General features: G+C 39.6%; 1 protein-coding gene across 2 annotated transcripts in view; it reads left to right on the forward strand.

The window, feature by feature from the left end:
• The first annotated feature begins 3,244 nt into the window (after nucleotides 1-3,244).
• The window catches only part of rgs7a (regulator of G protein signaling 7a), a 47,930-nt gene continuing 24,194 nt past the window's right edge, over nucleotides 3,245-26,980 (forward strand). For both annotated transcript variants that reach the window (XM_069692889.1, XM_069692890.1), the window contains exons 1-2: nucleotides 3,245-3,426; nucleotides 4,435-4,553. In XM_069692889.1, coding sequence (XP_069548990.1) covers nucleotides 4,476-4,553 — 78 coding nt within the window. In that variant the 5' untranslated portion in view covers nucleotides 3,245-3,426; nucleotides 4,435-4,475. The remainder of the gene's footprint in view (nucleotides 3,427-4,434; nucleotides 4,554-26,980) is intronic.

Here is a 26,980-nt window from a genome sequence, read left to right on the forward strand (position 1 = left end):
GACGAGGAGTGGCCCGGTGCATTATGGGAGATGGAGTTTGTTTTTTTAATCCCCGCCCCCTTCCCCTCTTAAAGGGACCGTTCACCGAAATATCAAGGCAGAGTTTTACATCCTGGGATGTAAGTACTTTTGAGTACAAAAAAGATCAGACCACAAAAAGAAAACTGGAGCAAATGGAAAAAAAAATATTGTGGACCATTACATCCAAACATTTTACTCTGACTCAAGACGTAAGCGACTTCAAATGGCTATGGCGTGTATCCTAGTCTATTTTTTTTCACATGTGGTAGTGAAAGTAAACTGTTTTTAATTCACTCACCCTTCAGTAACACGTTACAGTTCTGTGTAAAAGTGAATTCTGATATTTATCTGATAGCTGAACATGTTTTCAGTATAACATCTAACTAAATAACTTGTAAATTTGCTGCTACAGGATTCCTTCAAAATAAAGCCACAAAGATGCATCGTTCACTGCAAGTTGATAGTGTATAGCCATAATATCTCTGTTATGACCAATATCTGACCTTTGAGGAACATGGTATTAATTGGACAGATTTAACTCAAATGTAAGCTTCACTAATGACATGCTAATATCCTGGCACTCTGGTTATAATCTGATTATAATCATACAGTAAAACTAGGATTAGAGTGAGAGAAGATGGCTGGATGACAAAATCACTACCATTAAAAACAAGAACTAGTGTATAAAAACAGAGCAGGACAAAGTTCTATACCTTTTCACAAAGGCTAAAATAACATAAACAATATAATAAAGAATGGATTGAAATGAATAGATATCGAAAGTGTATGGTAAAGTTGTATTAGGGCAATGAACTGTATAAACAGAGAGTACAATCAACCGAAGACCCAGGAGAATTACGTTTCTAATTTAGACATGAAAGCAGCGAAGGTTGGGGTGCATTTAACATCATCAGTAACCTATAGTTCAAACTGTGTTCAGCATACCATATAAATCCAACATGGTGTGTGGTTTCTTCTGTGGACATGAAAGCTCTCATTTTTGCTCTTGGTAGATGAGAAAAGGCTGATGTAAGTATTGCCTTATCTTAAATCCCCAACATTTCTAACTCTCTCTTTAGTCCTCTATACTGGAGTTGCACTCATGAACTGTTTTAAGAGTAATTTGCAGGATTACAGGATACTGCCTGAAGGTAGCAAATAAGGAGTTTAAAAATAGATGCCCAAGAAGTGAACCCTGAGTGAATCTGGAAGTCACAGTGCATTTGCTCAGTTTCATGATTGAAAATGCCATAGCCCTGCCCTCTGTAGCCCACACCAACTGAAGACTACAGCAGACAGCTATACATCTTTTTCTAGTTTATCTATTTCATGGTCAGTGGTATCAAAGGCTGTATTACTGAATCACTGATCAAACACAAGTCATTTAGTCCCTTTTTCAAGATGGTTCAGTCTTGAGCTGAATAGACTGAACTTTCTCAATAATCTTCCAAAGTGTTTATTTGGTATAGAAGCAACGAGGGTGTCCGTTTCAGAGAAACTGCCTGACATGTGTGACCCAATTGCAGCACATCAATTTAAAAAAGAAAAAAATCTATTGCCCCACAAACAGATGGTTATCGGGGCAAACAAAGAAAGTAATAGAAAAGACAAGATGATATATGGGCATCAGTTGAACTTGTGTCCCCCAAGGTGGACCATCTATTGCTGTTTTGGCTTTGTAGCTATTATCTTTCCATTTATGGCAGCACGTCCATGATGGCCACACATTATTGTAATTCTGTGGGGAAACAGAGAGTGGACAGCATGTTTGGTCAACCTTGTCGAAAGCCTGAGTCCTGAGAGAGAAAAGGGCAAGGGAGGACATTAGACATATAAGCATACAGGCACACAGGACATCGGGAGAGGGGGCACATCTGTCATCTTTCACGCCTGGACTGTTGCATACTGTACCTCAAAGCAACAGACTGCAGTAAATTAAGAGATTTGGAATTTATTCAGTCATTTGTCTCTGTAGCAGTGGACACATTGAGCCACAGAAATTTGTTGTTGATTTATATCAGCTTATTACATTGGCAGTCATTGTCTGACGCAGCTTCATGGAAAGTGTTACAAAAATAGAAACGCTGAATTCAAGTAAGATACATTATTTTACTATCTGTTGCAGGCAAAAAAACAACAACAACAAAAAATTGGAGCTATTCTGCATATCCATAACAATTAATTTTAGTGGCATTATACCTATCTGTTTATTTGGGTTTAAAGTTCTGCTAAGGTGTTGTAAAAAAAAAAGGAGGGTCATTTAAAATGCAGCTCTCTGACATTGATGTTTGTTTATCGCTAATCTAAAACAACAACAAAAAAGAAACAAGGAAAAAGTTTGAAAAGATCATTTTTTTCTAATAAATATTCATACAATTTCTCTTTTATTTTTGAAACTGCATTGTATTTCATTCTAGGACGTTTTAATGAACATAGTGATAATAATAAAGAATTAGTTGACCCTAACTGTCCCATGTTAGTTCATTGTAAATTATATTCATGACATATTCTAGTTAAAAACTTAAGCTCTGCTGCTTGGGTAAAAACAAAAAATCTCTATGACAATGTCACGAAGTACAGTAGTGGAAGAAAGCCACACGTTCAAAGTTTGAATGATGTATACTAAATGTCTATTATTGCGTTATTTTTACTGTTGCATTAACATGTGTAGCATACGGTTTGATTTACTCCACGACAATGCATCGTCGGCTACTTCTTGGCAGAGTGGAAATAGCCTAATGTTGCATAAAATCGAAATGCTCAAAGTTAAGCATGAGGACATCATAACTTTATAGTACCAGGGTAAAGTTACTTTTCACTGGCAAACAATATAAATATAATATAATTACGTTCAACAGGGACAACAGCATTGTCCTTCAGACTGAAGGAGAGTTTCTTCTCTTAGTAAAAAAAAAAAAAAAAAAAAAGATTGCCAAAGAAATCTGTGCTACATAGTGTCCTCCTGACCTCCGATATAGCTTGCAAGTGTTAAAATATTAATACGCTGCTGGTCCATTTTTTTTTTTTTCTTGACCCAGCTTTCAGAACGAGCATATCACTGCAGTGCATAGCAGTACAATTTGAACAGGAAAAAAAAAAAAAAAAAAAAAAAAAATAGCAGTATGTCTCCAAAACGGGTTGTAATTTATTCCTCACACGCGATTGGTCGTAGATCGATGCGCGTTCACGGCGCTCCGAGGCAGCGCGCCCGCGCTTCAGAGCAACGTTTGGAGAAGAGGAGAGGAGAGATTGAGAGCTGTACCACACCGAGTGTCCACCGAACGTCTCGCCAATGAATACCCCTCGCATTCCTATGTCTGCCAGTTGACATACTGAACGCGAAGGACCAGGCTTCCACCCCTGCGAGGATTCAGGAGTCCAAAGCGGTCTGCGTGTTTTTTCCAGGTAAGACCCCCCCCCTTACCCCCCAGCCCACTCCTCCTCTCCTGCTTCCCCTCCGGTGACCGATGTGGCTGTTCTTTTCTGTGTATTTACGCGGCGTTCGTGACTTAAGAAGGAGACGATAACGGACGCGGGCGTTCTGCGTTAACTGTCCAAGGTGCTGAAACGGCCAGTGGCTTTGTGGTAAGAAAAAAAGCACAGTGTAGTATAGCTAACGGCCTCACGTTAAGAGCAGGTTACATGACTTCGCTGTTTGAATGCTATAGGCTATTTTTTTTTTTTTTTTTTTTTTTTTGCAGACTAAACCTCCCAAGGATGTCGTGTAGGTGTCGAAAGAAGGATGAAGCTGTAACGCGCACACGATAGCCGTTGCATTTGCACAGTCTTACACATTTTTTTGACCATGGCTGCTCTGCCCGATTGAATGTATCTTAAGCTGCATTGTGGAGTAGCCCACCTCTTCCAGGGACGGTGTGTTGTTTTACTGCATCTGCCGGTCCGGGGTTTCACCTCACCTTATTTTTTTTTTGCAATCTTAGAATACGTCCACAGTGGATGTATAGGTAGGTAGGTAGGAGGGCGTGAAGATTCCTCTGATGTCAACAAACAATAAAGGGTTATTGCTATTTCAGACACTGGTGCACACTGAATCCAAATAAGAAGAGAGTGGGTTAGTCCTGCATGGTACCCCTCATTGCTTTCCAATTTGAACTTTTGTCCCATTCACTGGGAATTTGCATTGTGCCGCACCTTGTGCAAAATCAGCCACCTTTCTTAAAACAACGCCCTTGTCAGGACCTTGTGAAATGTGAACACGTGTAGCCGAAACAGGGCTGTGCACATCTGTTCCATGTGGAAATGTCAACTATGTTGAAACATGATTTAAACCACATGTCACGTAAATTGATTTATTTTTTAGAAAAGGTAAGGACGAGTCACATTTAGGCTCCAGTGGGGTTTTTTTTTTTTTTTTTTACTCATGGACCCAAATATCCTTTCTGTCTGCAACAGGAGCACCTGACATTTCCTGTGACAGATTCACTCACTGGATCATGGCACAGACCAACAGCAGTGGGCAGGGGACCAATGGGGTGGCGGATGAGTCCCCCAACATGATAGTGTACAGAAAGGTAAGGCAGCTGCTATTTTTAGTCTGTGTGTGTGTGTGTGTGTGTGTGTGCGTGCGTGCGTGTGCGTGTGTATGTGTGTGAAAGAGAGCGTAAACGTGTGTGTCTCTCATGCATCAATTTACTTGACGATGAGCTGTGCGATGGAAATTGCTAATACTGATGGCAAGACAGTGTTCTTGTGCCACGGTTGATTTAGGGTTATGATGCTTGATGAGCACATGGATAGAACATGCAATCTTTCTCTCACAACATACATTACATGCAGTGAGAATGATTTAAAAAAAAAAAATTCCCCTTGGGGATTAATAAAGTAACTACCTAACCTAACCTGCACATAAGGCACGACACCCTGGCATGCATGGACACATTTTCCAGAGACAGCATCAGCTTTAAACATGTTGGACGATGTTTTTTTTTTTTTTTAACTGACTGACATTAATGGAACGAGAACGAAGCAGAGGGATTTTTAACCGTTGTTCATAACACTGCCGGTATAGTTCTTCAATGTTAAATCTGTTTGTACATTAGAGAATTATGGAAAGGCTAGGGAGTGAAATGGACCAATGCTGAGACACCTTAATCCACTACTGCTATAACATTAAAGAGATTAATGAAATAATAATCCGCGGCGAAGATAACACTTGTATATTTCAACGCTTGAGGTCCAGTTATAGTGCCTTTTTAAAACTTTAACACTCTTGATGTAAAATATACATATACAAGGACATGTGTTCAGCTCCTTGTGTGCTTTTATTTAGCTGAGATCGTTTCTTTGCTCTGGACAAAAACAGAGACGCTAAATTTAAGATTAACCTACAAATAAGCCATTTAGAAAATTGCTTTTGCCACCATGCGGAGAGGATTCTGTTCCCCGGTGGCACTGCTGTTTTTTTCACATCTATTTTAGCTGCTGCAGGTTACATTTCTTGTAAACAAAATCCAACTCCATTTCAAATTATAGTGACCTCAAAATTTATTAAGCATCTACAACAACACCTGTATGCACATTAACATATCAATGCCTGTTTTACTTCGCTCTCAGATGTAATGAAGTGATCATTTTCTCAAACATTGAGCGAATGTCTTCATTTCATTCTCTCCAGCCATCAGCAAATTCTCCATTTCTATCTGCGACAGCTTCTGCACACCAGGAATAGGATACGCTTAGCATGAAATCATAGATTGACGGTCTTTTATAGCGAGCACAGCACGTTAGGCAATATTACTAGCAGTGTGGGACGAGAGTTGCTGGAAGTGTTGTGATGTTTGCAGCAGAAAGGAGTGCTGGCTATTTCATAAGTCACAATTGTCAGGATCTTCCCAAAGTGAGACGACAGACTCAGAATCTAGATTGTTCGTTAAGTAGGTCAAATATGGATGATAATGGAGATGGATGAATGCGACGAGTTTTGTCAGTTTTATTTGTGGAGACAGTGGAGGAAGTCTGTTATTAAAATTTCTTTCTAACACGACACACTATCAAAATATGCCAAAGCATGGAAAACCGGTTACATTCTGTACAAGTGCATCAAATATTGACTTGAGGTTATTCCATCTTATTCCGTTACAGTTTATTTAACGTGTACATGTATTGGAACGAGTATGAAGTATGAACAGATGCTACACACCACAGTGTTTATAGCCCGAGCTAATTTGCAGTGCAGCCCAGTGTGATGTCTCCTCCATTCTTCCGCTATTGATCTGGAAGCCCTACTTTTTCAATTATTCTATGAAGGATCTGTTGAACCAAGTATGCAAATGAGCAGAATACCTTCAGCCTGTGGGTTTACTCTGCAGCTTTTATATTCAGCAACTAAACTTACTTCTTTTCTTCTTCTTTTCTTTTTTTTTACACAATAATGACTTTTAGACTAGTTTGTTCGGAAACATTTGGTTAGATTAAGATCTTACTCATAATGCCATCCCTTCTCACTCCTTGACCACACATGGCCACAGCTTGTCTCTGTACACTGACCTGACCTAGATACACTGCAGACTGAAAGAACATGGTGAAGGCAGCAAGGATGAAATCGTGTTTCTGGAATGGGTTTAACTCAAACTGCTACTGGGAGAGTGCTGTCTGTAGACGTGTAGATGCCGCCTGGCTGTACAGGTGTCCCAAAGGCCTTTCAGATGGAGGTGGTTCGGCAGAGGTGACAATGACTGGACCGCACTAAGATGAGCTGAATTCTCAAGTGGAAAACACGCTTTTTTGTTGTTGTTCTGTTCCGCTGTTCAGACCTCTTGTACGTCAATATATTAAATACATAGTGGAAATGCTGTATACAATTTTGATAGAGAGCAACTGGCCCCATCTACAAGTTGACAATGTGCTTGTAGTATATAGTAGTGGAAGGATTATGTAATAGGAGCAGAGGGAGTTTTATGATTGAGGACAGCAGATAGTGGTTTGATAGTCCTTCCACAGGGAGCATAGCTATATCCTATCACTCTCTCAATGTTATCCTTTCACTCTCTCAATCTTTCTTTCTCGCTGGCTCGTCCACTCCTCCACTCATCCACTCCTCCACTCCTGTCATTAACGTCTAATGAAAATGGATGGCTGAGCTGAGGTGTTGACCTGCTTGTTGTGGAGACGTGTGCGTTTCCTTCAAGGACGCATGCACGCAGGCACCGTACTTAATTGCATGTACAGATGTACTGAAAATGTAAATGCACAGACACAGCATTTAAACAGGTACACGTGAAGAAAGACGTGCAAACACACACAGCAACGCTTTGTGATGAACTGATTAATCGGCAACAGTCGCTGGTGACCCTGAAAATGTCATCTTCCACTATATGAATTGAAGGAAGGCATTAACAAGTACTATGTCAGAACCCCTCCAGTACGTCATGAAATGCCAATAGAGTGCTCAATAGTGGGTTTCGAGTGATAAGCACTGCGTGTCTGAAGGTATAGATCATTACTTGCAATGTAAAACCCTCACACATGAACCATAGGGCCTATACCGCTAAATGTACCTGAGTGGACGCTATATGTGTGTTTTTTCATGCCTCCTCACATGTGTGCACCATCAATAATGCTGTGATACATGCGAGAGCATCTGTGTGTGCTTGTATGTAGGGCAAATGTTGCTAAGAGAGAGTCCTGAATTTTTTATGCAAGCCTAAAACAGCTCTGGTTCATCGCCACTCAGCATGAGGAGGGAACATCTTCTCTCATCAGCCGGCGCTTTGTGTGTGTGTGTGTCTTTGTATTGATGCGTCTGCGTGAGCATGTGTGTGTTATTTCATTAAGTGAGCGGTAAGCAGGAAAAAAAAAGCAGTGATATATTGTATATTCAAATTGTCAGATTTAAAGTGCAGTATGTATGGTGCAGCAATTTGGCTGCTCTACGGTGCACGTTTTCTGTCTCACGAGAGAAAATGCTAAATATTTAGAATGGGAAAATTTACCATTGCTTCTCCCACAACATAGAATTACCAGAGCGTTTCAATCAGTGCAACAAAAGAGTTCATTTCCAGTTATTTGGCTAGAAATGTGATAATTAAAGTTACAATTTTTTTACTTGCAGCTGTATTTCTCAGAGGAGTTTTGCAAAAAGAAGAGTTAATATCACCCAAATCTTGAAAATAACTCAAATAAGTGGCCTTGCTTAACAACAATATTTTTGAGGATTCCATTCACGATTAGATAAATTGTTAAGATTACTGTTTTCCTTCCTGTAAATTGGAGTCTGATCTTTCTCTGTGGTGTAGTATCTGACAGCTGAGGCACCAGCCCACTCTTATTTACATCTGAGCTGCCGATGGGTATCCAGTAATTGTTCTTCCAGCAGCCAGTTTGGCTTTTATCTCTGTGTTGAGCCATTAATCCTATACAGTATATTTATTTTATTTTCAGTTCTATTTTTCACCACTGAGCACAGGGAACGCTGCTATTAGTTATGTTCAGTCAATACAGGAGACTACTGTTTACATTTTGCTGCATATATAAATGTTGATACTGTCCATTTTGAGGTAATTGGTCCTTGGTGTCGTCTTTTCTCCACATAACAATGATACCAAAAGAATGTACGAGTCTGCAGATCTCCTTGGTTCAGCACATTTCCCCACATTATAGTACAGTAAATACACAATAAGACTGGATATTTACAGCCAAACAATACGAGAATATACAATCTTCTATAAAGTATAATTTAAAGTATAATTAAAATGAGTTTTCTATCTAATTCCTTTACAAACATTTGTAGCAATTAGCTAGTCCCTGATCAATACATGCTTCAGATCACCATCAAGCAGCAGTCATGATTTCATTTCACATGACCAAGTACTACACGTAATTATGATTTTTTTAATACAATTTAGTTCTTTCCAATGTTTATACTACCAACTAATAATAATAACAAGAAGCAGCACATTTCTGTTTTTAGAAAGCCCTCGGGCCCAAATAGCTTTTGCATATAATATATAATAAGAATTGCATTTATTAATGATATTGGTGAAGTCAAACTTGTGATTTACATTTCTTTACAAATTTTCCTTCTGATATTGTTGTGTTTCCAGCTTCAGGGGTTTCTGTTCTTCACACTTTTGAAAAGGGTGTTGATGCTGCACTGAGACTTGAACCATTTCCCCTTTGTGAGACTCAGCAATGAAGTAATGAACAAACAGAAATAACAAATAGGGCAAAGGTATTGGTGTATGCTATTGATTTGTCAATTGATTTAGTGGTTGTGTACAAGAGATCATTTTGCAAGAACAAGACATACTCTCTCCTCTGCATCACTGCAACACAGCACTAATATAGTATTGTGAGATGATGCAGAACTGTAGCCACTATTAATCCTCTGGAATCTCGGCCACTTTAAAATGCAAGCAAGTAACTGATATGAATGTGTGATGCTGTATTGTCATGTGATATTATAGATCGTCAAAAAGCGAAATGTAAATTCTGTTCTCAGGTAGCAGACAAAAGCATTAATTTAGAAACACCAGAGGGTTAACACTCGGATTCCCGGATTAGACAGCTATAAATTCAACAGTGATCGTGTCATTGGGGAGCATTTTTCAATTTAGGCCTAATCTGCATCTGTTAAACCTGCCCTATATCAGACTGCCTTGTTATCAATACAATTTCCCAACCATCCTACATTGTTCATGAGTCATAAAGCAGAGGGAACGGAATCCATTTTCAGCTTTTCCTCAGTTAAGAGCCAGATTGAAGGGTTCTTGTACTGCCTGTCTCCCTCAGTCTGCAATCAGAAGATCACTAAGACCGGGGGAGAGCGAGAGAAAAAGAGGGGGTTGAGGGGGAGGATGGGGGGGGGGGGAAAGAGGGGGATGATCTATAATTGCCAGATCAGAGAGAAATCTTTGTGTGTGAAGTGGGGCTCTTTGTATGTCAAGCTTGCCAGCCAGGCGATTTCTCTTCCTGTGTATGAAAACATGCATGTTCTTCTTGCTTACACTGTTGAGGGGAAGTGTGGGTGTTTGGCAGACGCTGTTGGATGGAAAATTGGCATTTATGGCATTGTGCGTTTCAAACTAATCCATTTTTCCTGTATTTGCTGCCATTAATACCTAAACGGCAATTAGAGGGGCTGGCATTATAGACACATGTTACACCTGATCGTAGTGTAGTTCTGGTATCTCATCATGCTACTGGAGCCTCAGAAAACCACCCGGCCATTTTTTTTATAAAGATTATATCCACTATTAAACCAGGTAAAAGTGTCAATGAGAGAAAATCTTACTTGGCTATGAGAGCAGCATATAAAACACAAACCATCCAAACTGATGTATCTTGTCACGGCGCCATTTATAATTAATACATTCCACAAATACCATGTGTGACTGGAGGTTTTCTTGATAAAAACCAATATGAGGAGGATAGCACAGTTTGTGTTGGGAGTTCGTTCTCCCCAGTTCTAATTTTGGTCTATACGGAGGCCACATGAAATGCCACAAATAAACACAAAGGCTCACAAAGGGGACATGCACAGTAGGTGGCACTATCAGAGGCAAGTTATTAACTGCTGGTTTTTTTTGTGTTGTTTTTGTGTTGTTTTTTTTATCTCTTACCACATCTGAATACTCATAATTACTCTTTCTTTGCTAGCTTGTGGTTATTGAACTTGTCCCCACAAAAAGCATTTAAACCTTGTGGCTTGTTTTGGTTGAAGTTATATCTTGGGCTGAGAGCCAGAGCCATTAAAGTGACAATCTGTATCTTGTAGTATGCAAATGTTTTGCAATAGCAAAATACTTTTTTTGGGGTGGAGGGGGGGATGTAATGCTGCCTGTATTAGCCTATGTTCTATCAGAGGAAACACAGAAGCCACAAAAAAAAAAAAAAAAACAAAATCCAACTTTAGTGCCCATTTGTGGTAGTAATAAAAATGACATGGTGGCACACAGGTGCCACAATGCTAATTACAAAACAAGCTTATTGAAAATATCTGCAGAATATTTACAGAATTGAGCTTCTTTTTGTTATTCCTGTGAGAGTTTTAATTTTTTGGAAACACACATATGTTTTGCTCGGAGTTAGATATCAAATATCTGTCTGTTCAGTATGAAGTTAGAGGGAATTTTACAGTCTACACAGTGTTTATGGTAAACTAAGTCTATCACCTCCGGCTCTATATGGAAAAGACAGATATGAGAGTGTTTTCTTATCTGAATGTTGGCAAGAAAGAAACATTCTTTGAAGTCAACCTGACGAGGAGCACTGAATGATCCTGGGTGTCCAGTATTAAAGGCATCTTGCGTGTCCATCCAAATCAGATGATTTTCTGCATCAACACTACATGTTGAGGTGAACATGAAGTGTTATTGCATATAAATATGATCAGAATCACAGAAGACAAAACTGTGTTCTTAGCAAAAATTAATTTGGGACATCAAATCCAAAACCATGCAGCTTGATGTAGAGTTATGGTTTCAGCAGCTCTGTGAAGACAGTGGACAGATACTTAGGCCTGTCCTGCTCTAAGCTCTCCCCTCTGTACATGTCTGCCACAGCTGGAGTCTTCAGTCCTGTCTCTTGGGGTTATATAACAGTCTGAGGAAGCTTGGGCATTGAGCTTGAGGCTGACTCAGGCATCGCTTCTGTCTGGCCATTTAATTCCAGCTCAACATTTAACAAAAGATTACAGGAGTGCCCTGGCCACAGCTGCGAATGCATCCTCCACCATCTCTCGAGTGATGGTCCTAATGAGGTCAGAGAGGCAAAGTTTTGGACCAAAGTGAAAACGAGGGGAGGAACACGTAGAGCGAAGCAGACAGGGTGACAGTTTTATCCGAATTCTTTGCTCTATTTCTCTCCATTCACCACACACTTGCTATGTGTCTGCGCATTCGTCCGAAACATCTATGCGCCCTTGTTCTCTCCTTGTTTATATCCCCGTCCCTCCTCACCCGACCCTCCCTCGCTACAAACGCCATCTGAATCTAAACGGTGTCCATGCAGTCTCCACTTCTAATGCACTCTCTGTCTACAATGTTTAAATTCCCACTCGCCTTCTTGTCTTCATGTGTCAGATTTGTGGCTGTTTATTATAGAAAGTTGGTATCCTGTCTGCTTCTCAATTTGCACTTTTAAAATAATTCAACTTCAAGTTACATTGGGCATAAAGTAAGTGATTCCTGGTTATATAATGAAGGACAGGACGACAGCATTTTCTTTCTTGCCTGCAGCGGCATGCGTCAGGTAAGTCAGAAGGGTTACCTTGACATGTACTAGCACACTTTTTGCAATCTAGATAGAATTTTGGATGTGAAAATGTATTTCCAATAAATAGACCAATTCATTGTGCGACTCGTGAACTACGACACAGCTAACTAATTTCTTTTAACTGTTTTTTTTCGTAAATGTCAGTGTTTTTCCATTATACAGTATGATTACATTCACTAAAGAATTCTGCACAAGGAGAAGAAAAATAATTGGAAGAATGCCGTTCTCCAAAGCAACCACTGTATATTTTATCGCTGCCTCAAATCATTGCCAAAGCTAAAATCATATTTGCACGTCAAGAGCCTTCAAAAGTAAACAGAAATAAGAAATCTTCTTATCTTTTCCGCAGAGCGTTTCATGCATTATCTCACTTCTCTTTGGTGTATTTTGGCAGCTCGAAGCAAAAAAAAAAAAAGTCTTTTTGCAAGATATCCCTCCCCTTTCCTCCATCTCCCCCTGCCTCTGTCTGTCTGTGTAGACTTGTGAAAACATTTCTCTCAGTCCAAACTTTTTCATCCCAGTTTCCATCACTGTCTGTCTCTCGCTGTGGTGTTCACATTTGCCCTCTCATTTCTGTCTCTTTCATGCCCCCCCCCACCCCCACTCTCCCCTCCCACTCTCATGCCCTCTTTTGTTCACTTTCAGGTCTTTGATGTTTCTCATACATCCACCATATCACACTAACTTTCTCTCTTTGTCTCTCTGGCGCTGTACCGGACACATGTGCACTCTCACCCCCCTCCCCCCTCTAGCCCCTCACCCCTTCTCTCCACCACCACCACCACCACCACCACCACCAGTAAAAGACCCACCCGCCGCTGTCTCCCTGTCCCCTCCTCTCACATCCCTCGCCTCTCTTTGAAGTCATCAGAGCTCTAGTCAGAGCCCATGCCACTCCAGTCAGCTTTTATCCTCACACAGAGAAAAAGAGAGGAATGTATTTAAACCCTGCTGGAGCACAGTCATCTCTCCTCCTGTGTGAAATGATTCACTCGTGACTCATAGCTTTATTGGGAACTCTCTCTAAACAAACAACCATTGGATGTGGCATTTTCCATACAAATTGACTGTAACTGTAACTGAGAGTGCCGGCTTGATTGTCCCCTCGCAGCTCGGTGCCCCTCTCAACAATGAGGAGTCGTTCTCCCAGAAGCAATCATGTCCCAGTGATTAGCCTGCCATGACCGAGTGCCAATGCGTAAATCCAATACGAGCAAAATAATAAAAGTCCACCAAAAATTGTTCCAGAGGGTACATTTTCACATGTTTGAGACATACATTTTCATTTGCCAAAACAGATAGAGAGACACACTTTTGTCTAAATCTGTGCACATCTGAGCTCATCAGACACAAACTCTCTCTCTCAGCTCGCAGGTTGTGTACTTAGCAGCTTCCACCTGCAACCTACTGAGGCTCACAGCTTCACACCATTAGTTCAGCTTAGCAAGCACAGCCATCCACAGCACAGTGTAGTCTATAAACCTCAGGCGCCATCTTGACTCAACCTGCTGCTGCTTTTTCTGTTCCTGTGCCTTTCACTGCTAAAATGTTATGAAATAATTATTTCCAGTTACAAACAAAATGTTTGTCGGTTTTTGAAATACTTTGGCTGTACACACAACTATCCTTATGTCAAACCCTGATGCTTTATCAACCTAACCAAATAATGCAGCAAACTTTACATTATAACAATAAATTCCAGTATTAAATTCTTATGGTGTGAATTTTATGTTAGATCTATATACAGGTAGATAAAGAATAATGTTTGATTTCAAATGTGAGATTTAATTAATTCAGCTTGCCTATATTATTGACATATATTTCAATTCCTAGAGGTGCACTTCAAATAATTATGTCAGCTTAAAATATCAGGAAATAAATTAAGCACTTGGTGGAAGGAAAGTGTCCTCATTAAATGAATTCAAAGTATGTATTTCTTGTCCAGACAGCTATGTAAACAAGATGATTAATCACAGCTATTCTTATATAGCTGGCAATGACACTGCATATTAATATACACATTTCAAAATACCGTGACAGGAGCTGTTTTAGCCATGATGGCAGTATGGCTCAATGAATGCCACTCTGTAGGTCTACCACGTTAATCTACACTGAAAGATCTCAAAAACTGTTGGATGGATTGGCATGATAGTTTGTGGAGAACTTCAGATTCCCTGAAGGATAAATTATAATATCTTTAGTTTATCTTTACTTTTCTTCTTGTGTCATCATCAGGTCAGAATGAATTTATTTCCTCTTGTACTTTGGTTTGTGACCAAATACCTGAAAAAAAAAAGCCCCAGCTATAAGTAAATGGTTTAATGCTAATGATTAAACAATAAGACGCTAACTCACCAAATTAAGATAATAAACACATCCGCCAGCATGCTTGTGGTAGCTTTTAGCTCAAAGCATCGTTATGTGTAGCAGCTGCTGGAGGGTTCACTCTCCCACTACTTTCATCAGGAATCCTTATCTAACTATTATTTTATTCATGTTGTTGTTTTTTTTTATATCGCAATGACTTCTTACAATGTCTCATTGCTTATTAAGATGACCTTCCTGTGGACAGTACTGTGTAATGGTTATGCTTTCTCCTGCCCTCTGTTTTGGTTTCTACTGTAGTAGCTGGTGGCTCTTCTGATTGGATCCCCATGACAACCACACCAGCAGTTCGTTAAATGCCATTATCTCGAACACTTCGACAGTGTTCAGCACACTCTTGCCTAGCAAAGTGACAGAATATGAGTGTTTATGTCTATTTATGCTTGCTTCTGTTTCTTTCACTTACGATTACACGAATAACAGGGTGAAAAGCTATCACTATAGTAACTCAAGTACTTTTACTAATGTAGCCTTCTCTATCCTATACCTCATTGGGGTACTTTCATTATGTGCTGCTTGAAATTATAATGCTGCTAAATGTCTGCCAGAAATATTTAAACTGCACTCCTCTACATTTCATCGACAGCTATAATACAAGATTCAGATTTTAGATATAAAATCTGTAATCAAATTCATGCAGTTATACAGTTGTGCAGTTTCAAATTAAGCAACAGCTGCCAAAGTAGTTACAGTTAACAAGTGACTATCTATAGGCTAGCTACAACATTAATGGCCTTTACTGTATATTTACTGTATTACAGGTTATGGAAAAACTACCAACCCCATTTTCATGAAACTTGGTGGAAGGGTTTAACATGGACCAAGGAAGAACCCAGTAAATTTTGGCGGGGATTTTAATCACAGGGCCATTTCATAAATAATTTTTCACTTTCACTAAAATTGTGCTGTACGGCTTTTGGCCTACTAGATGCGATCCATCTTAAAATCCAGTAGATGGTAGTAAAATTCAATAGTGACAAAACATAGGCCAACCTAGAAATACAATGACTCCATATAACACTCCACTTTCAGGATACACCCGCTCAAACTTCATACAACCAGTAGTCGCTATGGAGCACTCGAGGACAGTGGTTTCATAGAGGAGAACCAGAACCGGTACAGCTGAGATGTGAAGCTTCAGTTTGGCACAAGCGTTTTTTGACATCACTCTCATAGTTTTGTTAATATATCCAGGCATATGTAGTGGTTGAAGTTGCAAATTTGCACGTCATAGAAGAGTGGCTTATTGACCTTGGTGGAAGTCTGCGCTCCCTTAGTGCCCCTCTAATGAAATCTGTTTTAGATTGATTTAACATCTGTACCTGTAAGGCTCCAGTTTATTCAATTAAACAACATACAAACTACATCTGCGAATACTAATGTTCGATTTGAAGTTTTGTTGTTACTCCTTTTTACACTGCCATTGCTATTTTTACTTGATGTAAAAGGATCCAATTACATTGTACACCGCTGATAACTCGAACATACTGTCTATCAGATTCTCTGTCTCTTGTCCGCTCGACCTGTAAATCAGTGACTGGACATTGTTAACAGTGTTTCTCATCTCCCAATAAAGCCCCATCACAGACGGACAAGAAACATGTCCACGAGATCCCTGCGCCGGACGAAAGATAAAATTTGCTGTCTAACTTTGAGCAGAATGAAATGAGACAAGGTCAGGTTTAACAATGCATTCACATATGGTGGGAAGTGTCTCTCTATTCCTCGCAACGGACTGATTTGATTTGTTGATATTAGCTTCCCTTGCCTGTATCAGCAGAGCCCTGCGTGTACATCAATGAGCTGGTTTTGGAGCGAGTGAGAGGCTATGTCAGAGATGTGAGGATGATAAAATGTGCCATTAATGAAGCAGACCTACATGGATGTATGAATTGAGGCAATTACTTTTTCACAGTGGTCTCATTTACAACATCCCAGTCTTCACACCTGTACATATCTGAAAAGTTGACAGCCTTGTGATTCTTTTTGCCAGTAATGATATTAACCGTACTTCCAACCTAGCAGTGATAACGTTTTAATGGTCGGTCTTCTTAATTTAGTGAGGTCCTGTAGCTTTCCATCTATCCGTCTAAAGCATGACTATATTAATAATTTCTACCTGATGACACTCTGAATTACTCCACTAATGTCTGGTTTTGAAAGGTTTAACAAAGCTTATCGTCCCTCATCTTCATTGCTGCGTAGTTCAAGTGTCACTTGCGTCAAACAGTCTGCCCTTATCGGTTTATTGTCTATCCTGGCTGGTGTGTCCTCTGAAGTGTGTATGTGTGCGTGTCCTGTCAGACACCCAGTCCTTGTCTCATCTCTGTTCTGCAGACAGGAGAAGGCAGAAGAATGTCAGCCTGCCAGTATCCAGCTGCTTCTCTCTTATTGGTATTCGAGGCACATAGAGCCATTCTGACTGTTGCACGTGCCAAGGAGGAATGTGGGAAATGAGGGGATGGAGAGGAGGAGGAGGATGAGAGGAGTGAGGCGTCCTCTCTCTCATGTTATCGGGACCTAAAAATAGACAGCATCCTCCCTTCTTTTCTATTCCCAGTACATCTCTGTTTCCATACCCAGCCTCCCTACCTGTTTTTTCCTCTCTGTTTTCCTCTCATCCTTTTTTTTTTTTTTTTTTTTTTGTCTTCCTCCTTGTCTCTCTGTTTGGTCTACGTAAACATGCCCTCTGGTGCCCAATGATAAGACTCCTAAAGTGTAATGGCAGACTGTTTGAACACTGCTAACAGGCTTGCCATGATGAAGGATTAAAGGGGTGATTTCATTTAACACTACAGTATTCCCATGGCCAGTTTGCACTCTTTAATCACCAAAAATAAAAGCGCAGTTATTAAATGCGCCTAAGTACAAATCTCCTTAGTGTCAACAACTTCTGATTGCTAATCAGAAATAATTGCTGAAATCACAGCATGATCTTTTCAAACCAGTCTGTTGTTTTATTGAAGTGTGAATTCATATATGTAATTGTCTGTGCATGGCTGATCAACAGATAAGAGCATACTTTTTTACTTACAGTAATCTTTAGCAACCATTAGCAATTGAATAAACTGTTGAGCAGATTTTTGGGAAACTTTTGCACAATACATCTGAAAGTAATGCAGCTTTCTTTCTTTCTCTTTCTTTTTTTATTTATCTCCTAATTTATGATAGTATGCTGTTTGAGTGATGAAATCATGGTAGGTGGGCAGGAGGGATATGGGCTTTCAGTGGATTATGTTCCAGCACATGGCTAACCTTAGCTTAGTCATCGCGCCCACTGCCCGCCCACCAAGAAGATGAGAGTGAGAGAAAGAGAGACAGCGAGAGTGTGAGATAAAGAGAGAGAGAGAGAGGCCTTGCCCTCAGAATGCAATCCCACCACCAGCCGGGAACATCAGATCGTAGTAGATTTCAGCAGATAGGGACGGGCGTTGCAAATTAGCTTAGGCTATTAATGCCATGGTGTGTGGCATTGGTTTATGCTACGTACTTGCCCTTCTACAAATGAACATTAAACAATTAAATACTTAAATTTATAGATCAACAGTCAGAAAACAGAGTCAGCGTAATAGTGGACAGAAAAGTGAAGAAGGTTAAGGTTTGGGAGAAATATATCTAAACTGATGCGTAACAGTGATGAGATGCAATAAAGATAATACTGAAAAACAGAAGTATTACAAGACAAATGAGTGTGTGTGTGTGTGTGTGTGTGTGTGTGTGTGTGTGTGTGTGTGTGTGTGTGTGTGTGTGTGTGTGTGTGTGTGTGTGTGTGTGTTTGTGCGAGAGCGTGGGATATTGAGCCCTGGGTCAAATGTATCAGAAAAAAGTACAACATAACATTTGTTGCTTATCAGCAAAGGAAATTTCAAGCAGTTTTATGGTAGTTTCACCGTTTACTGATGCCCACGACAAAATCACTAAGACCACAAATAAGCAAATGACTGTACAGAATGCTTCTGTTGGTGCTTGTTTTACTCTGACTGCTGTTACAGCCCGCAAATAAGACACGGCTGATTAAATACATTTTTAAATAAGAGTGGCAATATGATGAACGCAATAAAACAATAAAAAAAATGTTTTCTTAATTTGTGACAAAATGTATTGTTTTGTTTGTTTTAACCTTGGGGCAATGAAACAAGTGTAAATGTTTTCATGAAGTTGTTACAGCAAATGTGTTACCTATTTTCACATTAAGCACACAGAGAGCAACATTAGCATTTATTTGAGGTAGTGTTTCTGTTCGCTCAAATTCTAATTTTAGCTCTGTTTTTGATCTCCATCATCTTCTCAGGTAAATATCTGACTCTTTAGCTTCTAAATGGTCTGCTATGGTCATTAGTTAGCAGTGGTGGAAGGCTAGGGATGGGTGATGTCTACCACGATGACGATGTCTACAGTGAAACACTGGGATGGATAATGACATTGCAGTGAGTGGGGTGTGTGTGTGTGTGTGTGTGGGGGGGGGGGGGGGATGAACCTGAACTGTTCAGAAAGACATTCTTGCAAACTGAACTGGAGGCTATTTACAGGCGGTCTACCTGATGTTTGTTTTACCAAAGTCTCCTCTGGGTTTATTTTTTTTTTTTTTTTAAGTTTAGCTTGTCTATCATTTTGAACACACATCAGCCTCCTTGCTCGGCACAGAGCGCGACCTTGTCAAACCCAGAGAAATAATTAAATAAGCCGAGCTTGACGTGACTAGGTTGCAATTCAGGTTGTGAATGACAAACCGTGTTCAGACATTTAGAGACGTGTACAAGGCTGACATGGAAATGCATTTAGTAACATTTCATCACTGCAAGCTAGTTACTAACTTTGCCTGCTTATTGCCAAGATATCATAAATTTAATCAGAGTAAGCAATTTGGAGCCGTTTCATATTAAGATTGTGCAACAGTGAAGTACAATGCTGGCCAAATTAAAAGTTAATATTTTATGATGAAAAGGTCATTACGTAGCGCTTTAGTCTGCCCCAGAACATAAAACTACAGTCCTTCAGGAATTGTATGATACTTTAAATGTGCTTTGGTTGCATAAAGCATGAGATGGCAGAAACGTACTGGCTGACAACTTTGGAACAAGAACTGCATTAACTGCAGCAATGTCAAATGAGGATAAATGCCTGTGTTTTTTCCAGGGAGCGGGCATTGCTGGCTGACTACCTCTCATCCATGATTCAATTCTTGTCTCTTTCTCTCTAGTAGAGGGTTGTTCCTCGGGGAGGGAGATGTTGAGGAGTCAGGGGAAATATTGAACATCCTTCTGCAGCCATACGCCGGGGATGCAGATTCTCTGGGGATGTGGGGAGGCAGGAGGCCGTGAGTTGTAAAAAAGCTGTAGAGTGTTGTTGAAAATACTGCAAAGAAGGGCATTGTGGAGGCAAGTATCTGTTGGCAACCATCTGGAAGGCACTCTAAATGGCATAGTGATAATACCATCTGTCCATCAAACCAGATGACAAAACAGCAACTGCTACTTCTGCTGTTGTGCCCAGGAGTGTTTTGCCATGATTATGCTACTTCCATCAAGGAAGGAAACAATGGAGAGGCACAGTATGAGAGACATTAAATGATACTGGAGGGTCATGATTATTGTTATCAGAAAAATACCTACAGATAGAAATAATGTAGAAGTTTCCAGGAATGACAAGTTAAGGAAGTGAAACAAATGATCTGGTTAATACTAGTACCATACGAGCCTTCCACAGTCATGCAGATTTGATCTTTCTTAAACTGCAACCAACAGTGACGTTTGTGAAGGGCTGGTATTAAGATTTGAGTTTGGATGTTGTCTGTCGCCATCTTGCTAATTTGGAGCGGTTTGAAGCCAGAAGAAACCATATTTAGGTGAGCTGGGAGGGAGCAAGCATTGGATCTGACTCGATCTGATTGGAAACCCAACGATACTATGTCCCGTCCACCAATAGCAGAAACCTGACTGCAATACAGTCAAACACCGTCCCAAAAACACAGATGTGAAATAACGACGGGATTATTTCCAGAGGGAACATCAGAAAACTAATAAGAGCGAGTGATTTTGGCTAATAACAGCAAAATGACTAGTGAAAAAAAGTATTGATTTCGTATTTCATTACACTAGTTGAATGGGAGTCTATGAAGCTGGAGGCTTTTTGGGGCCAAACTCTAGTGGCACTCGGTGGTATTGCGGCTTAAGGCACTTCCGCATTGGCCTCATTTTTCAGACCCAGAAGCTATGACCACTTTTATATACTGTCTATGAACTTTCCTCAATGTGGTCTGTCAAGGCCATGAATAAATTAGTTTGAAAAACATCATAAAGGTGATTCTCTTTCATGCAAACACCTCCTACACCTGATTAGATGGAGCCACCGCTCATTTAGCTGTTATTAATCTTTACTTCTGATTTTCAACCTGGAAATATGCAGATTATTTATGTGGTTGTGAGTTTCACACAATAACAAGATGTATCATTAATGATAGTTCTTGATTATATCTATCTTTACTAAAATCTTGAAGCAAAAATGGAGCTTGAGTAATGTAGTTGCTTGAGACTTTAAAAAAATTGTGATCACTGTTGCATCTGTATTTTATGAATTCGTAAGTAGAAAAGAGATTGCATTTGCCTGTATTCTGCCGAATAACAGGATATGAGATGACTTATGGGTTGGAGACTAAAGTTATCAGTGTGCTCAAAACAAACTCGTTTATTTGGCGTGTCTGAACACAAAAGTGTTTATAAATGTTTCGAAGCGACACACTCGAAGGCTGGGTGAAAAGCCGTTTGTCATTTAGAGAGATGAGTTGGGATGAATTATAAAAACTGGAATCATGCTGCAGATTTTCAATCATTCTTTGAATGGATTCAAGCAGGATTTATGGTCTGTCTGAACCGCATGTCTGAACAGCATGTCTGATCGCGCTGGAAACCACTTCCCCGTCACCTTGCCGGTTTCAGATAGGGGATGTCTGTGTCACCCATTACCTGTAACTTTCCAAAACGGACAGTGCAACATTCACACCCAATTAATGCCATGATTGGCCAGTTGAGGGGGAGTGAGAGAGGAATCGAGCATTATGCTGTACATTGCAACTCTCTTTTATTCATTTGTCAATAATTTGTGTCACTTTTAATGTGACAATGCATCATTATCAGTGTCTCTCTAGAGAGACTGTCAGAAATGAAAGGATGAACACTTTCTATTTCTAACATGGTCCAAACATCACATCTTTAGAACTTGTGGTAGACCATAGACCGGCTGTGATTGTATTCAGAAAAAGTGATGGAAAAAGTGAAAGTGTGAAAAGTGAAAAATTAAAAAGCATGAGCTTAATAAACTGTACAATTTGCTGTGTGAAGTGGGTGCACATTTAAGACTGTAGTTTCATAAAGTTACAGAAATTGTGTGTGTGTGTGTGTGTGTGTGTGTGTGTGTGTGTGTGTGTGTGTGTGTGTGTGTGTGTGTGTGTGTGTGTGTGTGTGTGTGTGTGTGTGTGTGTGTGTGTGTGTGTGTGTGTGTGTTCATTCGAGCATTTAATTATCAGCCAGGTTCAATACCACCTCTGGTTGATAACATGTGTGATGTTATTCACATCTCCAGACCTGATAAGTTTAAATCTGTGCGTATAAATTAATTTTGGTTCTATTTAATAATGGGACTTCTCATTCTCAATCTTTTAGCAAATTCTTCATTGAGCTTTATTTGATAACCCAAAGGAAACACAGGGAAAGTTGGCCTCCTATGTTTCTATACAACAGGAGTGTTTGACCACAGCTGGCATTGTGGATATGTTTTTCTATGAGTTGGGACATCCAACCAATGGTTTCACATGTTTCCACTGATCTACAGGTGGTGGTAACATGTCAAGGCATACAGAAATATGCTGGCAAAGACAAGAAAGACGGAGACTTCTAGCAATTTAACACTCATGTAAATGATGCCGGAAAAACTAGCTTTGAAAATGTTTTATGAGGAAGTAAATGCATTCAACACAAGTGTGAGACTTGTTAGATATGTAAATGTACTTTTGTTTGTTTTCTAGAAAACTCATCAAAGCACATTTAATAGATTAGCACAATCCAAAATTCAGCTTGACTCAAATTAATTTGATTTAATTAAATTCATTGAGTCATAATACAATTATTCACATTATTTTCCTTTTATAAAAACTTTTGTCTCTCAAAAAGTACTCAGAACAGAAAGAGGTGCTAAATTTAAGCACACAGAAAACAACACAACAGCCTGCCGCTCAGGTTACCTTAAATCAATAACACCACATGGGGAATCAAAAAAAATCTACTTGTTTGCCTACAAACATCAGTCACACTTTGATCCATTAGCAAATCAGACCAAATCAGATCAAGCCATTAAAAAGCTTCAGTCACACCTCGAGGAGCATTTCAAAGCTGAGGAGGCATCATGGTTGACGACATGTATTTGGAATCATCCGAATAAATGAAAGTCTGTTGTAAGAAAGCCATCTGTCCTTCACTGTCCATCAGAGCTCACTTATGATAATGCTGCTGCTGCGAGCAGGAGTGTTTTACAGTAGCATCAGGTTTTTCTTATCACAGTCCTCCATTATCGAGAAATAATGGACAAAGCAGTACACCACTGACTGGTACATTATGAAACACATTAATGATGTTAGCAGTGAGGAGAGAGGAGCCATCGAGGACGAATAATTCTCCTCTAAAAAATTCATAGATCTTTGCAGTTAACCGGAAAGATAAAGACATGAGCTGCAAATGGCAATGAAGCACTCTACATCTTCAAGTTTCTTTCGACTGCACATGGTAGGATGTGATTTTATTTCAGATGACATACAATGAAGAAGAAAGAAGAAAGAAGCAACACATGTGCAGAGTAAGAGAACATCATCTCGTGAGAAACACTGAGGTGACATTCCAAGAAACAACAGTCGCACATTTGACTGATGGTTCAATGGAGCTTAATTGTGTACACAAAGACAGAACTGTATTGCGTGAAACTGAAAGCAAGGCTTATCAAGCACCAAACTGCAGATGAAATAGAAATAGACCTTCAGCTTGGATGGAGTAATTACCTTCACTCCAGGAAGTGTTCTCACCTGCGCATTTTTTTCTCACGTTATGTGATCCCGGCCTGCTGTGAAGCACACTGCCGTCTGTTCTCCACCTGACGTCTCCCGTCAGCGTACCTTGAAGATTTGCAAGAATAGAGAGAAGTGTGACAGGGACAATACAAATGCACAATAAGTATAAGAAAGAAACACAATACCGGGCCTGAAAAATGTATTTAACACTCAACGGATATATCAGGATGCTTCATGTAAGATTAAATGTGAGCAGGGCAAACGTAACATGACCATCTGTTGCCAAGAGAAAGGTTCATTTTTATGTTCCTTGCTTTTCTCTCATTTTATCGTAGGCCTTTCCCACAATATAACCCTGCCTGCTTTATAGATAACAAGCTATAGTCTCTCTGGGCTTAACAAAGAACAATCGTGTACTATTTTCACAATTAATAAATCATTCAATATTTGTAATTTTTTTTTTAAGGCAACAATAATATATGCTGTGTCTAGTTTTTTTTTTAAAAACGTAAAGGTTTTCTGCTTTCTCTGTTTTATGTCAGTGGAAAGTGTTTTGTTGCCGTCAGAAAAAGACAACTTAAATATTACACACCTATAATATAGATAATAATAGTTTTGCAAGTTCTAATAAAATACCAAATATTGGGGTAATGACAATAAAACAGAACTCTACACAGCCCATAATTAAATCATGGAATTTCTTAATAAATACAAACAAAGGTTTAACTGTAATATATCATATAAAATGTACCATCCATTACACCCCCCACTGCCCCTCTTATTTCTTTCTCTCATGAATGAGTGATGGCTAAAACATCCTTCTGATATTGGTTGCAGACTGTGTTGCTGTGGTAACTCATACCGTAACCTCAGAGAGACTTAAGATTCATGGCATCTATTCAACAACCTTGTCAGTGTGAGCTCAATAACTTCCCTCACTTATCTGCAGGATAATTTTATTTTGAATGGCCACATGGCGCAGTGCTGCACCAGCGCAGGCAGAAGTGTCGGACTAACTTTGTTTGTATTTAGCCTGCAATGGCTTAAAATGTTTTGTTCTTGTTAGCGAACAGGAGCCAGTTAGCTGAGCTATTATGTTTTAATCCTTCACTGAAACCTCTCAGCCATGCACCAAAATGCTCTGGTTTGTAACCATCAAAAAAAAACTGCAATTCTTTGTGAAAATGTTAACAGCCTCCTTTGCCTGCTTTGTAGGCTGCCCTTATTCCCCACGGTGTGGCATGAAGAACATTGTGTTTTTCGGATTTGCTCAATATGCAAATACACCAGCCTGTCCAGAGGAGATGTGTGATTCATTTGTGGTGACATAGCTATTCACTGTGATTTGATGCAGCCGTAGTGTTGACCTTAATTCTTTTTGTCTAATAAATACATAGATCGTAAATATGTATATATATCTATATATATATAGATATATACATATATCTATACATATATATATTAATGATTATGATCATGATTTTTGGGCAGTTATGGACTTTCTATCTGATACTGCTGCTTGGACTTCTTTGTAAATCACTGTTGGTTTTGGGGCGCAAATACAATTTTAAATAAATCTCTCAGCCTTCACCACAGGTTCTGCCTCATTCATGGAGCCAACGCCTGTAGTTCAGAGGGAAATGAGATCAACCACCTGCAAAGCCCGTTTTATCTGGTAGAGCTGTCATCCTATATAGCCACAGGTTCTATTCAGGCTGCTCTCACAACGCCTTAGGCAGCCAGACTTAAACTGTGTTGCTCACCTATTTTGATGTTGCGCTTTTTAAAATATAATAATCCCTACCTTCTGGGTTCATCAGCTTTAATATGGATGCGTGTGTGTGTGTGTGTGTGTGTGTGTGTGTGTGTGTGTGTGTGTGTGTGTGTGTGTGTGTGTGTGTGTGTGTGTGTGTGTGTGTGTGTGTGTGTGTGTGTGTGTGTGTTTCTCTGGGTGCATATGTACCTGCAATGCGACTAGTAATTGCTGTGTGCTCTCTGTGTTGTGTAATAAAGGGAATATCTGTCTGTTTGTGCGTGTCGGTGTGTGCGTGTAATCATCCATGATGTGCGAGTGTGATGCAGAGTTGGGAGGAATATTTGTTCCCCCCATGTCGACACACTTGTCCTCAGATAACACTGGCTGGGCGGGTGCGAGGGTGTATGAGAAGATGGAGAACAGGGGAGCTTTTAATTTCCTCAGCCGCACAGTTAGAGATTTTTACTTCCGCACAGACAGAAAGAGGCTGGGCTAAATTTATCTGCAGCGAAAGTACGCTTCCATGTTACTTTTTGTTAATGTGTAACATGACTAGACTTTTCTTTGTGAAAAATATATCATGATGAGCTGTTCATTCTCTGATGAATACATTTCTGTTCAAAGGGTTTAAAGCATACGTAGGTAATGGTGTTCTAATTAAGGCTGTTTCAAAATTAAGATTGGGTCCATTGAATACTGATGGTTTCCTTCTAAGACTTAAATCTAGGTCAACACTGGAGACGAATAATAATTATTTGTTGAGGATTGAAACTATGTACTGCAACACTGTGCAGCAAAATCAACAAAAGAATTCTCTATGGGTTGCATATCAAATGTCAAGGTCGTAGCAATTTACAGCAATTTACAGCCAAATCAGATCTCAAAAAAATTTAACCCAAATTATGTTGCTCATTTTCGATTATTTTTTGTTAGTTTACAGTAGTAAGAAAGAGGAAGCGAAAGATACCACTTCCATGACAACTTTTTCAAAGCCTGATCTAAATGGATGAAAACTGCAACTGTTATCGCTAAGATCGAGTGTGAACCTTCTCATGATTTCCATTTTCCAACACCATCAACAAGACAGCAAAAGAACCTCTTTTCTAGTTTTCTCTCTGGAGCAACTAATGAAGGTCACCTTCAAATGAACTACCTTCAGACACACAATAAAATTGACGAAATTGAACATTCTGAAGAACCTCCCACCTTGCTGATGTGCTCGCAATATAACCTTTCTAGATAGATTTTCTAATAAATGATCTTTTTATCGATTTTTTTTTTTTTTTTAGAAACGGACCATCAAATAAGTCGACTCTGTGCACTGAACAGTGGCTAAAAAGAAATCTAAGAGGGCAGCATTGATTTACAAACCGGTTTGAAAAAAATGTTTTTTTTTTGCTCCAAATGGTGCTTCAGAACATTCTGATTGCTCCCTGAGTGCCCTCAGTGATAGTCTTTGAAGTGCTTGAAGCCGTGTGCTGAAACTCAGTGTGTGCTTATATCCGGAGCTTTTGTTAGTCACTTCATATGTA

This window comes from Brachyistius frenatus, unplaced genomic scaffold (assembly GCF_029030835.1).
Source record: "Brachyistius frenatus isolate BFR_SWC_R1_liver_20210118 unplaced genomic scaffold, ASM2903083v1 Contig_13, whole genome shotgun sequence".
Classification (NCBI taxonomy): Eukaryota; Metazoa; Chordata; class Actinopteri; family Embiotocidae; genus Brachyistius; species Brachyistius frenatus.